The sequence below is a fragment of the Lagenorhynchus albirostris genome, chromosome 10 (assembly GCF_949774975.1).
Source record: "Lagenorhynchus albirostris chromosome 10, mLagAlb1.1, whole genome shotgun sequence".
Lineage (NCBI taxonomy): Eukaryota > Metazoa > Chordata > Mammalia > Artiodactyla > Delphinidae > Lagenorhynchus > Lagenorhynchus albirostris.
Genome location: NC_083104.1, coordinates 19,661,806 through 19,675,642, shown reverse-complemented (window position 1 = coordinate 19,675,642; position 13,837 = coordinate 19,661,806). Strand labels below are relative to the sequence as shown.

At 44.7% G+C, this 13,837-nt stretch overlaps 1 protein-coding gene across 6 annotated transcripts in view; it reads right to left on the bottom strand.

Annotated features, from left to right (window-relative positions):
- Positions 1-13,837, bottom strand: part of FOXP1 (forkhead box P1) — a 597,798-nt gene that overhangs the window by 83,345 nt on the left and 500,616 nt on the right. For all 6 annotated transcript variants that reach the window (XM_060161351.1, XM_060161347.1, XM_060161349.1 and 3 more), the window contains 4 exons: positions 13,040-13,177; positions 11,897-11,983; positions 6,325-6,478; positions 694-898 (listed from right to left, as the gene is read on the bottom strand). In XM_060161351.1, the coding sequence (XP_060017334.1) occupies positions 694-898; positions 6,325-6,478; positions 11,897-11,983; positions 13,040-13,177 (584 nt within the window). The remainder of the gene's footprint in view (positions 1-693; positions 899-6,324; positions 6,479-11,896; positions 11,984-13,039; positions 13,178-13,837) is intronic.

Here is a 13,837-nt window from a genome sequence, read left to right as displayed (position 1 = left end):
TTCAAGTAACATCCAAGTGAAGCTCCGGGCAATTAAAAAATATAAAGTCTTAACTTCCAAACAGGAAGACAGAAATTGAGTCAATGCTACCATATGTCCCATGAGCAGGAGAAAGTGGCTGTGTATGCTTGTGTGTGTATACACGTGGACCCCTTCCATCTCTCCATCCCTCAAACCTTCACTGACGGTTTCCAAAAAAAAAAAAAAAAAAAGGTCAAGTACCTTGGGGACACGATGATGAAAAAGATGGGCTCCCTGCCTTCAAGGAGGGCAGTGCCGAGTAGTGTGCGTTCTACCTTTTCTCAAACCATGATTCAACACAGCCTACGGCAGACAGCGCTATTCCCTTCGAAGACGTTTAAAGCCAAGGAAATCAGCTCGTACGGAGCGGGCACTTGGCAGAAGGAGTAAGTCTGGAAGCGTGGAAATTCGACCCATCCGATGAGAGACCAGAAGACTCTGCCTGAGTTCCTAAGCTCAGGTTCGATCTACATAAGTGCTAATTCCATGTTGAAAAGGTGACAAGAATCAGATGCTTCACACCCACACCACACCGAATACATTCTGAAGTAATTATATGCACACTCCAGTCACATGGATCCAATTAGAGATCCCCAAGATATGGCGAGGCCCGGCCACCCACCCCTCCGCGTCAGAGACAGCTTTGGACACGTCTCAGATGGGCGTTCCTACCTTTCCCTTTTGGGAGTGTGGACTGACAGCTGTCCGTTGGTAGAGGCATGTGGGTTCATTATTAAGGAGGTCTTGGAAGGTGCAGAGGAAGAGACGCATGTCGTGGTCAGATCCAAACTGCTGTGATTGTTGCCCGTGGTTTCTTCTGTCGTATGAGCACTTGTCACTTCTTTCCAGAGCTGCTGCAGTTCTGTTGGAATCATGCCTGAAACAAACAAATTGGATAATTAAATCAATTAACAGCTAATTCCGTCCTCTTCAAACAGTAATTAAATCAGAGAGTCAGTAAACAAAGCCTAGTGTTGGGGGGAGCGGGTTGGGTGCGCTCAGTTTTTTTTCCTTCCCTCTCAACTAAGGCAAATACGGTAGGAACGAACGTGTCCTCCCCCTGAAGTGCCCTCATCACACGTAAAAGACACCCGTGAAAAGGATTCAAAACACAGCTACTTCTTGCAAGGACTGTATGCCTCCATCCAAACTGTTGTTTCTAAATCGCCGGGGCGGGGGGTGGGGGGGGTGGGAAATGCAGATACATGTTACTGTAGCTTTAGACACAAAGAAGGGCTCAAAATAAATTTGTTCAACTATACTATTATGACAACACGAGCCACAAAATGAATAATTTTTGTGCTTAAGCCTTAAATGATGACAAATAGCTCTGTTATTAAATACAGTTTTTATTAATCACTTTTAGACATAAATTATGAATTCATATTGTCTTCCTGAAATGCTTTTCAACTTTTAACAGTCAAATTGATTATACTATGATTATTTCATTAACACACCTATCTTCCTCATTAATTTTGGTTTCTTGTACCACATGCTTAATTGATGGATGTGTCTACCGAAAAACTGTATAACTTTTTATACAAGTAACACTATTATTACTGTCATTTCTTAGATCCATGCTAATGAACCATTGCAGAATGAAATGAAAACGTGAAAGAAACTTGGAGCAGTAAAGTTCTCTTGTTTTTAAGGGGGTCAGAATGGACATGGGTCTCAGGCAGTAAGTGTCAACTTGCTTTTTTTTCCCCCCAAGAAGAGATACAATCAGGATGCCAATCTCACTATTGTGGGCCTGCAGCCTTTATTCTGGGGGCATGCCTCTGCAGCTCAGGATTTCCAAATCCTACCTCAAGGCATATTCTAGTGCGTACACACAGAGCAGAAAAATATTCTGAACGGCAACCGACGAAAACAACAACCTAGGAGGACAACCTGGAAGAGATCACAGCCCCTGGACATCACCAGGCGATGCCGCGTTAGAACTGGACGTCTGGATCACAGGTCATTGTTTCAATCAACTGGAACCCAGCTATCCTAGAAAGCCTGCCATTTTCTCACTATACAGCAGTAACCGAAACAGGCATGTTTCTGACCAAACCTAAGGTACTGAATTTAAAAAGAAGGCTGTGCGCATTACATTCATTTGAAACACATAATAAAAAATGCCAAGGTCTAAATTTAATTTATTTTTGTCATTTAGAATACAATGGATAGATAATCATCTCAACGTGATCAGCCAAACATCTTTACTTTGCTAAACTGTTAAAGATTTTAATTATGCTAGCATTGGAGAGCACTGGTCTAATGAGGCGATGGACTCCAGAGAATCCGAGTGGTTAAGAACTGTGAAATGAGTCTGATAGGATTTTTTTATATTCACCGCAGATCGTTTGCATATCAAAGAGGAGTAAATTATTGCACAGCAGACCAATAACCTTCCCCGCCTTTCTGAGAGGAGCGTTAACAAAAACAGTTGGTCTCTCCTAACGGTTCTCCACGAAAATGTTCAAACGCCCGAGTCTCTGCAATTAATAAATATTACAAAGGAGGCTTCAAATGATACATTAAGTGGTCAGATATTCTTCGAACGCATCCTCGACAGCCAAGTCGGGTTTCTTCTTCCTTCGTAAGAATCAAATGCCAATTATATTTTGATGGATTTTGTCCCAAATGAGCGTTTAGTTATTAGGCATATTCAATTATGACTTGTCCCCTGAAATTAAACCTCGGAGGCAAATTAAACAAAGGGAAAGGTCACCACACAATCCCGTGTCCGGTTCTGCCGCATCTGGGCTATTATTTTCCAACACCTTGCGAGGTGACATGTGGGGTGTGTTTGTAGCTAACAGGCCACCGCTGATGTCTGCACACCAACAATTACCTGCGAAGATGGCTGACCCTCCGACCACTATTTATTCAACTGAAACAATAGTGAATAGGCTTGTCTGTGGACGGTAGCACAGTGATATAAAGCCACACAAGTCAACACCCAGTTTTATTTTCTGGGGAGTAAATACGCATGAAAAGAACAAGCCACCTATTTCTCAACTCAGACTAATTGATTTCTGGGTCAGGTGCATGGGAGGTCGGAAGAAGGAAGAACACACTACGGTTTCTAAGAACTGTGTTAACACTTTCCCCTCGACAGAAGCAGAACTTTGAAGGTGTTTCAAGAGTGAGCTGTTTATCCAGCAAATAAAGACAAAGAGAAATGCCCCGTTACACCTGTTATGCCCACCGAGTACATTAATGCTACTCTCCTCTCCTTCTAGTCCAATAGGCTAGCAAATCAGTTCCGTCGCCCAGAAGGAGAAACGGTAAATAAAACGGGAACTCACTGACTGACAACGAGGCATCCTTCTGGGTCAAATTTCAATGTGATAATAACGGTGAAGAACACTGTCATCAGACTCACAGAAAGGCAGTCAAATTGGTCTCCTCCATCAATGTTACACCTTGTTAGTGATGTTAAACTGTTAGTTCAATGAATACTATCTACCAAACGATGCTGTTATTTGACAGCCGAGATCTCATGATAGAATTGTGACAGATCAAAGGTAAGCTAGTCACTCATCAGACTACATGGACATCAAATGTCCAGAAAGCATGCATTTCTTCCCCAAAAATGGTAGATAGGAATAACAGTACCAAGTTAAACAAATCCATTAACAGGTACATCAGCAGGCATGTAATTTTCTCCCAGCTATAGTTTACATTTTAAAGAATTACAAAGTCAGAATGATACTAAAAGTCTATTTCTTTATGGGATTACAGGTGCTGAGGAAGATGAGATGATTAAGGACACCAAGGGAAAAACAGACACACGCTAATAATGTAAAACAGAGAGAAGGCCCTACAACAGCCCTAAAAACATCCAAAGAAAAGTCCTTCCGTTTCATAACCTAAAACCTCCGGGTGTGTGTGTGGGGGGAGCGGGAAGAGGCTTCAAGATATTACTCTCTGTTTCTTCATATACTTTGATATTTACATGCATGTTTAAGGCAACTTAGCCAAGACCGTACAGGTATGTAAAAGAACCATGATGATTATATCCTGAAGTGGGGCATTACCAGCATTTTTAACACATAAACCCTGTGCCTTGCTACATTTCTTTTTCCAGAACAACTGGCCCCTTCATTATAAAGGAAAATGCAGACACAGGTTTAAAAAATGTATGTTGCGGGGACAGTTGACAGATTACCGTTCACGGAACTCAATTTTACAACCCCAGGTATCACTGGCTCCAAGACAGAGCTGATCAGCCTTTTTTGTCCTTGTACCTCCAGAGCCAGGTGACCACGTTCAAGCAAGCAGAAAGTTGATTTAAACCTCATAATGACATCAGTCTTAAGCCATCATCTCTCTGATAAAAAAAAAAAAACCTGTGTTGTAGTCCAACATGACTGAATTCTCCAGTCACTTTGGGCGAGGGGTTAGAGGAGACAAAACCAACCTCCTGATTCCAAGAGAGATGGCAATGACACTGGTGGTTCACTTCACTGGGAGAAATATCTATATTTGCGTTTATGCATCCCGGGCGCACACAAAGGCACCACCTTAGACTGTAAATATGCGTCGTCTTAATGTCACGGGGGCTAAGAGTTAGAGCAGACTGCTAAGCGTATCAATCAATGCCATGACTAGTAAATTACCAACTGGTGTCTCTGATATGTTACTGCAGAGATTACACTTCATGCATCACCACATTCATTTCTTTCACATTACACATGAGCTTGTCTTGTCACTGCCCAATTGCCCTCTTTTGGACAGCTTACTGATGTACTATAACAATGAACCTTAGTGCACAAACTTAATAGTATAGGAGCAGTGGGAAAAGATGAGAGAGGTGGACGCCGAGTCCAGTGGGTGTGTCAGCCCAGCCGGTGATGTTGCCAACAATAAACCCAAAGATGTAATTAATGCACGTTGTAACATTTCGCAAGCACAAAAATGCATTAGCCCGTGTGTGCTCCCCCACCCCCACCCCACCCGGCACTGCTCAGTTACCAAATCTTCTATTTTGACAGCAACGGAGATGCTGATTATATATGGCGCGGATGAGCAGTAATGGCAGAAGGGGGAGGGGAGGCAAGAGGGAAGTTAAAGGAGGAAAAAGCCCTGGTCTCAACACTAAAAACATAAACAAAACCCAAAGAACCCCAGGAGGGACAGAAGTTGGGTGTGGTTGACTCAGTTCGAGAATCAAGATTCCACGCACACAAGCCTCACCGGCTCCGCTTGACACCAAAAGTTACTGAACACGTGGCCACGCCTTCAGCACCATGAGGGGAGAAAGATGTTCCATATTCTGAACCTTTTCATAATGAAACTGGATCCAAGATACCAAAGGCTTTAGCTACCAGCCTTGAAGGCACATATACACATACATCCGAGTCTATCATGGGCCTTGAGGAGGTAAATGAAATCTACCACACCCCATACGGGATGGAGGAATTGTATTTCAAAACACGGCATGACTCTTCTTTCCTTCCTGCCTTTCCTTCTTGCTGGTTCTGAATAATCCATTTGTGTATCACATTACACACATGAAAGTTAGAGTTGCTTAAACCCAGAGGATGTCCTATAAACAGCTAGAGTACTCATTTCTTTCTGACGTCCAACACCCATTGGAAGAACACGTCAGTGGCTCTTCCAAAGAAATGTTTAAATCCATGAAATCTTGCTTCCTTTTCAAAGGGCTCCAGTTTTCGAAAGAGAGCTGGAGATGGACAGGCTGCCTGTTCTGACGGGTACAGAACCAACTGGCTCAAAAACCAACAGTCAGGTGAATACAAAAAGAAAGAAAAGGGAGAACCCAAGAGAAAACAACCTTGGCTTTTGTAACAGCAAGAGATGAATCATCACCGTTTACAGAAAAAGAAACCTGAGTTTCTCCTTAGATATTAAAAAGTGGCATTTCTAAAGCATTACTACGATTTAACACAGAGCAAGTTACAGGATGTACAACACATCTTAAAATGACTAACAGAAGCCTTCAAGAAAATGCATCTGTGATTCCAAACTGAAAACGCGAGAAGATCTGATTAAAATGCTCCCTCAGTCACAGCGGCACTGCCTTCTCTTACTCTAAGAACGTGCAGCATTCTGATTCTGCTAAGCCTCCAATCACCCTAGGTCTTCCTTTTGGCACCGACGAGCACTCTGGCTCCTGGAAACGTCCATCACTGTTACCTGATCCGGCTTTGCCTCTGAGTGTGCATCGGCGTGTTTTAAACGGACAATCTCCTTCACGATGAGCTGGAAGAAGACGACCCCACCCCCTCCGCCGCCCCAGAGTCTCGAGAGAGAGCAGCGCCTTCTGTAACCATCATCGACGCTTACCTTGAGCAAGGGGTTGGAGGGGAAGGGCAGGCTGCCCCGGCTGGATTGTTAGAAGGCCTTGGCGCTGCAAAGACAGAAGGTGTTGCTGCTGTAGCTGCTGCATCTGTAAAAGTTGCTGCTGGAAAGCCAACTGCTGGGTAGCCACCTGCTGTTGCTGGAAGAAATCAGGAAGAAAAAAAAAAAAAAATGAGATGGCCACTGCTGGGGGAAGGTGAAACGTATGGACATTTCCAAACACACTGTCACCAGCCGGGACTGAGAGCGCTCACTAAAGTTTCGCGGAGGGCTCGGGGTCAAGGCTGCTTTCAAAGGGACAGAACGCATCACCTCTGAAGAGAAGCGAGGGGCTGGGTGTGGGCCCTTTCTGCTGCCGGCTCCCGTAGGAAAATAATTTGACCATCAAGGCAGCTTTTCCTATGGTTTGAAAGGCCTGAGTTCTTCTAGCCAAGATGTAGACTTCTAGACTCTGAAATTTCTAAGTAGACACAGGAGCAGCAGGCAGGCTATATACCACTCCAGGTCTGGAGGGATTTGAACCCTGAACCTCCGAGGTGTGAAGGGACAAGTTGCCTCCATCCCGCCTGCACGGGGAGAAGCTTTTAACTACTCTGTTTATCACTTCTGACATAAATAAATGAGAAAAAATCAGACCTTTGAAGAAGAAAAACTTCATCTAATATTGTTAATTAGCCATGACAAACGATGAAATAACATTGTAAATCTTTCATAGAAACAGCCACTAGATTTTAATTACACACATTCATAATTTAGCAAACAACATCGTACTCGGCTGTGAGTGTTTAATATGAAGGACACTTTAAGCTTCAGATGCCTTCGCTTGGCTTGAGTTTCAGAAACCCCGAGGTCTGCCTCCCCGCCCGCTTTGTTCTTGCAAAGAAGGGGCTTTGCAAAATGATAAATATCTTTCTGTTGATCGGACAATGACAGGAGGAAAACTTTTGTTGTGTAAAACATCAATACATCATTCCTGTGTTTAGCAGGTCTCGCTCCAGCCAAAAAAATTAATGTAGATTTCCTCAGTAATTATCTGAGTGATAGAAAGATAATACAGTGCAGTATTACAATAAATAGAAGGAAATTATCTAATATCCTTAATCTGCTAGGAATCAAATCGAGGTGGAGGTCTTAGCCACATTATGGCTAACAATTATGAAAGGGAAATTAACCCTTCTTTGGCAAGGGAGTTCTGGAGCCAGGAAAAAAAAAAAAAAGAAAAGAAAGAAAAAGGTTCTTTAAGAAAAGAACAAGATACGTTCTCCTAATTCTGAGTATTATTCAAAACATCAGACACGTTCACGACCAAGAGGACAATACAACTCTTTCACAGAGCTTCTCATAACTACACTTTACAAACAACTGCATTCACTTAACCTAACACATGACCTTGATCTGATACATCCATAAAATTGTATATGTATCAAGACCTTCTGATGTAAAGTTCAAAGGAGGAGAAAAATGGTGGTTTCCTTTTGGGCTCCATGTAGTTTATTTTACAGTAAGAACCATCATTCTCATATTAGCAAGCAATTTCAGACTTACTACCATGCCACTGAGAAAGTTAATTGCGCTTCACTCCAAAAAACAAATTCTATACCACTGACAACAAAAATTTAAGTAAATTTAAGTGAAAAGCCAGTGTTTTCATTTGAAGAACAGCATGCATAAAATGACCCAATTGTTTTCACCCCTTCCCAAGTTCTCACACATTAATGTAAGAGCCAATGATAGTTATATTCATGTCCAAATGATTTTTTCACTTCTTCAACAGATACTAATTCACGACGTTTAAAAAAACGGGTGAGGGAAGGAAGAGAAGAAAAATAACATTGATACAACAAAAGATCAGGGAGTTAGCTCTTGTTGAAGTAGAAAATCATGGGGCAGGGAGGGTGCTGGACTTTGGGGAGAGTGTTTCCCATCTTACTGTAAATGAAATGTTTAGAAATTGTGTATTTATATAAAGTGACTGATGGCTGTTCTGTTGTCTCTGTGGCCATCCCTAGGAAAAGCTCATGAGAGCTGTCCGCGTTTGAAAAGTCAGGATATAAAAGTATACAAGGCCCATTGTCCAAAGAAAGAATTTAAAAGCAACACTGGTTGCCAAACTGTGCTCCCCACCCAGTTACCAAACACAGGATACGAGCCCGTTTGTTTACTTCTCACAATTGAATGCATACAAAAAAGGTCTCCGTACAGTCCCCTGGACAGGTCAGTAGTCGGTGTTAAAATGCTAAAATGCCCTGATAAACCTTGCATTTCGAATCCCCTCCCTGGCGCTGCAGTCAAAGGTCTGTTTTCCTTTCTTCGCTCCTGCCTACTGCCTAACATAAACTGTCATAACTGCCCAGGACAAACGGCCCTTTTAAAACAATCAACTTAGCCTACCTCACCCACACAGGATGGGATCTTTTTTTGTGGCTCGACTTAAAATCAATTCTGCCTTCTCTTTTCCACACCCGTCCCGTCCAAGAGTCATGAGCCGTCACCTAAATCCCAGCTGTACTGGGGCTACAGAGCACCCACCTCCCAAGGAAGGTCTTAGGTCTAAACTCAACGTGGGGCCTGACTTTCTCAAGGAAACATCTCAAGGCAACTTTAGGGGGAAAAAAAAAAAAAGAGAGACGAAAGTACGTTGCTCTGGCCCAGGATCAAGTGACTTACTGCAGAGGCGATCAAAAGAGGGGAAAGGGCGGGGGAGGGGGAGGGCTGCCGATTCAAAAATTATGAGCCACTAATGACTGGGGATTCAGTAAATTAATATACTTGTTCCATCTGTCAACATCCGAGTTCAGACCTTGTTAAAATCCTAACCACCAGTCCACATCATGAAATTGCTACCATGTGACTCTACTGCATGGCAGCACACAAGGCCCACCACCTGCATGGTAATTTCAGGAGGCTCCCCGCTTACCTTCGGGGAACAGGGCTCTCCTCATCATTGTTACAACAGGTCTTGGCCACATCCAGTGGCACTGTGAACACACCGCTAGTATCCAAGGAGACGTGCCCGCGGGTCTGGGTCTACCCACCCTTCAGGATGTGAAGGCAACGTCATCTCTGCCTTTCGAAAGGGATGGCAAAGGGTGACCACGACAAACGCAGTGTCCTGGAGATGCCGAATGCTACTACAGTGTAACCACCTTCCCCTGGGTTCAGATACAAAGTATTCCCCTTTCTCCCGGCAACCCCCTTCCCAAATTCTGACACCACCATCGTCTTTGAGCGCCCGAGATGCCCCCTTTCTGACAGCAGCAATTTGGGAGAGTTAACTTTTATCCTTCCTTCTGCTGTGGAACTTTCGGCTTCATATTTCTTTATGTGCCCTCTGAGCTCATCTGAACTTTCATGTTCTCCCAGCATGCAGACGTGCATTCCAAACTATGTCTAACAGACCAAATAAGAGGTTAATAAGAAGTGGCAACAGAAAGGAAAAACACAATCCCCGGTAACTGATAAGAATGACAGTGCGGCCCTTTTTTGTTTGTCTTCAAATATAGAGTTAAAGATCTTTAAAAAACTAAATTTTGATGCCTTTGAAAAGAAAGAAGCACAAAATAACAACAGGGGGTTATTGCCTGTGAGCCACAGGGGAGAAACTCCATAATTCTTATTCTCCCTTTTGAAGGCTGTTAGAAATCTGATTCAAAAAAGCAACAGCAGAAGGGGAAACCTCTTGAGGCTGTAACCATTTCCTGTGATCATGCATAATGTGCTTCAAAAGTGGGTTTTTACCAATTCTGTTGATCAATTGCACCTCCTTCATATCCCTTCTTTTTTCTGCTGTGTTTACATCTGATGTGACTCAGTGACGAGCACTGTCTGAGACTGTGAAACAGGCCTGTCATGTTGATTTATGGGCGCATCAAACCACAACTTGTCCAAACTGAAGCTCGCAGTTCATTAATTAGAGAGTTGTGACTTTGAAGTCAGCTTTCAGACTGTGGTTTTTAACATTTGGCTTAATTTATATGCTCTTGAATGTGGATCTCTAAGGAAAAAACTGAAATTCCCTTCTTGTCTTTGAACTTCTTTTGACCGCACAATAATCATTTCTTTGTCCAGAGTGATGCCTGCAATCCCAGAGTCATTAACGCGCATTGAACTGCCACTGATGAGTAAGCCCTACTGAATTAGAAAAACAGCCAGCAAAACAAAGCTGAGAGCCTTCTGCACAGTGATATCTCACAATTACATGCCTTCCCTCCCTGTGCCATTTCCATTTTAATTACTGTTAGTCCTTTAGATTTACATTTTAGACACTTTTTAATCTGTTCCCTTTTTTATTATAGCAGCACCCGGTAGCGCGCCACCGTACTTAAGGTTGTGTCAGCAGTTTCATTAAAACGCCTCCTCCCCTTCACCCCCAAACTGCCCCTACTCTGCAGGGGTTTCCACCCAGGCTGCAAAACAGGACTCCAGGATGAAAACTTGGCAGGGCACGGAAAATGTACCCAATTTGTGCAGAGGGAGGAGACGGCAAAGTGAGAACGGCTGGCTCCTTCCCAGGATGTAAAACGAGCGCTTCCCGGCACCTGAGCTCAGCATCCGGGCTCCTGCGAGGGACAGGGGTGGGGTGGGGGGGGGTGGGGTCACCTGATGGGACTCCCTGTAAACTAACGCAAGTGGCTGCCTCCTCTGGGTCAGCACAGAAGCTGTTCAGCGGGATTCGGACCTGTTTATCAAACTCTGAATTGTCATTCCAAGGAGAACACTCAAATGGAAAGAATTTGAGTCCACCGTGAAAACACGAGGAGATAAGTGACAGCGGATAACTTTGGAATGGGCAGAAAGATGTCACGATAGTGCACACATGCCCAGAGATACTCCCCCATCTGACTGAGCCTCAGCCACATGGAACTGCGTAGAAGGTGGGACAGACGCCCTCCCTGGGAAGGCCTTCCCTCTTATGGAGTGAATACTGTCACCTAACTGGGTGGTGGGCACGTGTGATCACTACGGGCACTTACAAAGGACCGTGTACGTAGAAGCCATTGCGATACGCGAGCTCTTCTCGGGAAAACACAAACAGTCCAAGCCTGCCTTTAGCAGTTACGACCCGTGCAACTTGCAGGAAGAGGTTCAACAGAGATCGGGGTGTTTCGAATCTCGCTCTGACTTTTGGGGTAAGAGATTCTTCTTCCAAAGGCAAAGGCCATCACCACCTACTCAAGGTCTCTGAGCTGGGAGGGGGGTGGGGAACCAAGTGTGCGACCAAGTATAATTTCCCTGAGTGCACCTCACCTCTCCCAGGTAGATCCTGGACCTCAGCGGTACCAGTTTGCAAAAGCAGCCCTAAAGTTTCTGCCACGATCCCTCTTCCCAGTGCCCACATGAGGTACACCTGGGGTGGTGTTATAAAATACGTGGCAGCCGGCAAATGGAACCCAGAAAACTCTGAAAGAAAACAGGACAATAACTCTCGGTCTGAAGGCTGAGAACCGATAGAGTCGGCTCAGTTGTGCAATCATTTAAGAGATGAATGACAGTTTAATCGCCACGAGAGAGTCCTCTGGGATCTGCGGTTTGAAAGTAAAATATGTATTGTCGGTACCTCTTTAGGCTGTTTTCCAGCATGTTGTTGTAAAAGTTGAAGCTGCAACTGTTCCTGTTGTTTTTTATAAAACTCTTGAAGCTGCTGCTACAAAGGAAAGAGAGGACGGTAAGTAACAGAGGGTAGCGCCAAAGCCACTGTCCCTTTCGGCGCCATATACACGCTGCGGCTTGAAAAATGGCGCCCTTTTATCTGTAACGGCCTGACCTTTAGTCTGCAACCCGACAATAAATTTCAGCGCACGCTGACTCTTCGTGGCATTATTGTTTGAAAAGTAATCTCCAAAATGAACTGATGAGAAACATACCATTTTCTACACAAACTAATTAAAAGAAGGCAAGGGATGACCTTTGATTGTACAACAAAGCCAGAGCGCCCTTGCGGAGGGAGTCTGGTGCATCTCTACCGCAAATCGCGTCCATGCTTGCTAAGTGATAGGCTCGGGCGGTGTTGGGGACCTGTGTTCAGTGTCTACGTCAACTGCGTGGGGAGCATCCTCTGCTGTCCTGTCCCCACGGCCTCACCCCAGCAGCTCCCATCCCTATGGTCCCGAGTCTCCTCTATTTGGTTCAGGTGTCCATCAAGTCCGACGATGAGGCCCCCACGGCACAATGGCACCGGAAGTTCGCTTCAGCATCGGCAAACACGGAAGAGGTAAAATCAACTCTACACCTGACAATTAACCAACTCCAAGACGTTTCTTGATGTTTAAAAGAAAAATTCTGTAAGCTTCTGAGTGGAGATGGGGACTTCAAGAGCTGTCACATTTAAACCTGCTCCTGACGTGCTCCCTGTTTTGCTTTGATTCACACCATTTAGAAGCCTCTGGCTTTCCAAATAAAAGAGCGCAAAGCCCCCTAAGCCTAAAAGATCTTATTTCTACCAAGTCCAATTACAGCCTTAATCTCAGTCCATTGGGTACTCTCCAGGCCCAAACCCTCGTGGCTTTGGCAGGGTCCCTCTCTTTCAGAGATGCTAATGCAACCGATCACCCAGGGACCGATGCTGCGTGCTGCCCCACCCTCCCTGCTCTGCTTACGCTTCTTCGACGGGCAAGGGAGCTGCTCAGGTGAGGGGAATCCTGAGAGGAGGGACGGGCCCCAAGGGGCCACGGGATGCTGGGGGAGGAGGAAGGACCATTACCTGCTGAAGCATGAGGGCCTGCTGCTGCTGGAGGAGAACCTGGAGCTGCTGAGGGCTCAGCACTTGTTGCTGGAGGATCTGCTGCATTTGCTGGGGAGTGATAACTTGAGGTGTCATCATAGCCACTGACACGGGAACCTAGAACGTTAACGAAGGATAAATAGGAAGCCAGGAAATTGCACGCCCGCAGCACTCAGCCTTCCGGGTCCAGGGACTGACCGGCATCAGCCTGCTTCCAGGACTGGCCAATTTCCCAAGTGCAGGGCATCTATCCAGAGGGGATGCAGCCACAAACCCTATTTAATCTATCAGGCACATTGATTTTAAATAAAGAAAAATAAAAGAAAACCCTGTAGCCGCTGACAAGGGCTCCCGATGGTCTGGTAAACGAACAAGGAGTAAAGGCTTAATAAATGCTACCTGGAGTGAGGTTAGTATGATCTCAGTTTCTTAATGAGTCTTTGGTCATAGTGAGATGTAGCACGTTAACGCCAATGTGAATTTTGTTTTAGGGAAGAAGGCAAACAGGAACCAGTATTTTCCCGGCTGGAGCTAATACGATCCCCTTCCTCTGTGGACAGTGGTTTTAAGAACAATCAATGAACGCTGAGTCTTGTGGACAGCTGAACCTTGAATGCACCTTCCGAACTTCAGCACAGACCCTTCCTCTGATGCCTTTTAGCCTTCCTTATTCACCCAGCACACAGATGTCTCAATTCTTTCATATTATGTGCGATACCATTAAAAGCTGCTTTCCATGACATTTCAGTGACAAACAGCTACAGTGATGAACTTGAT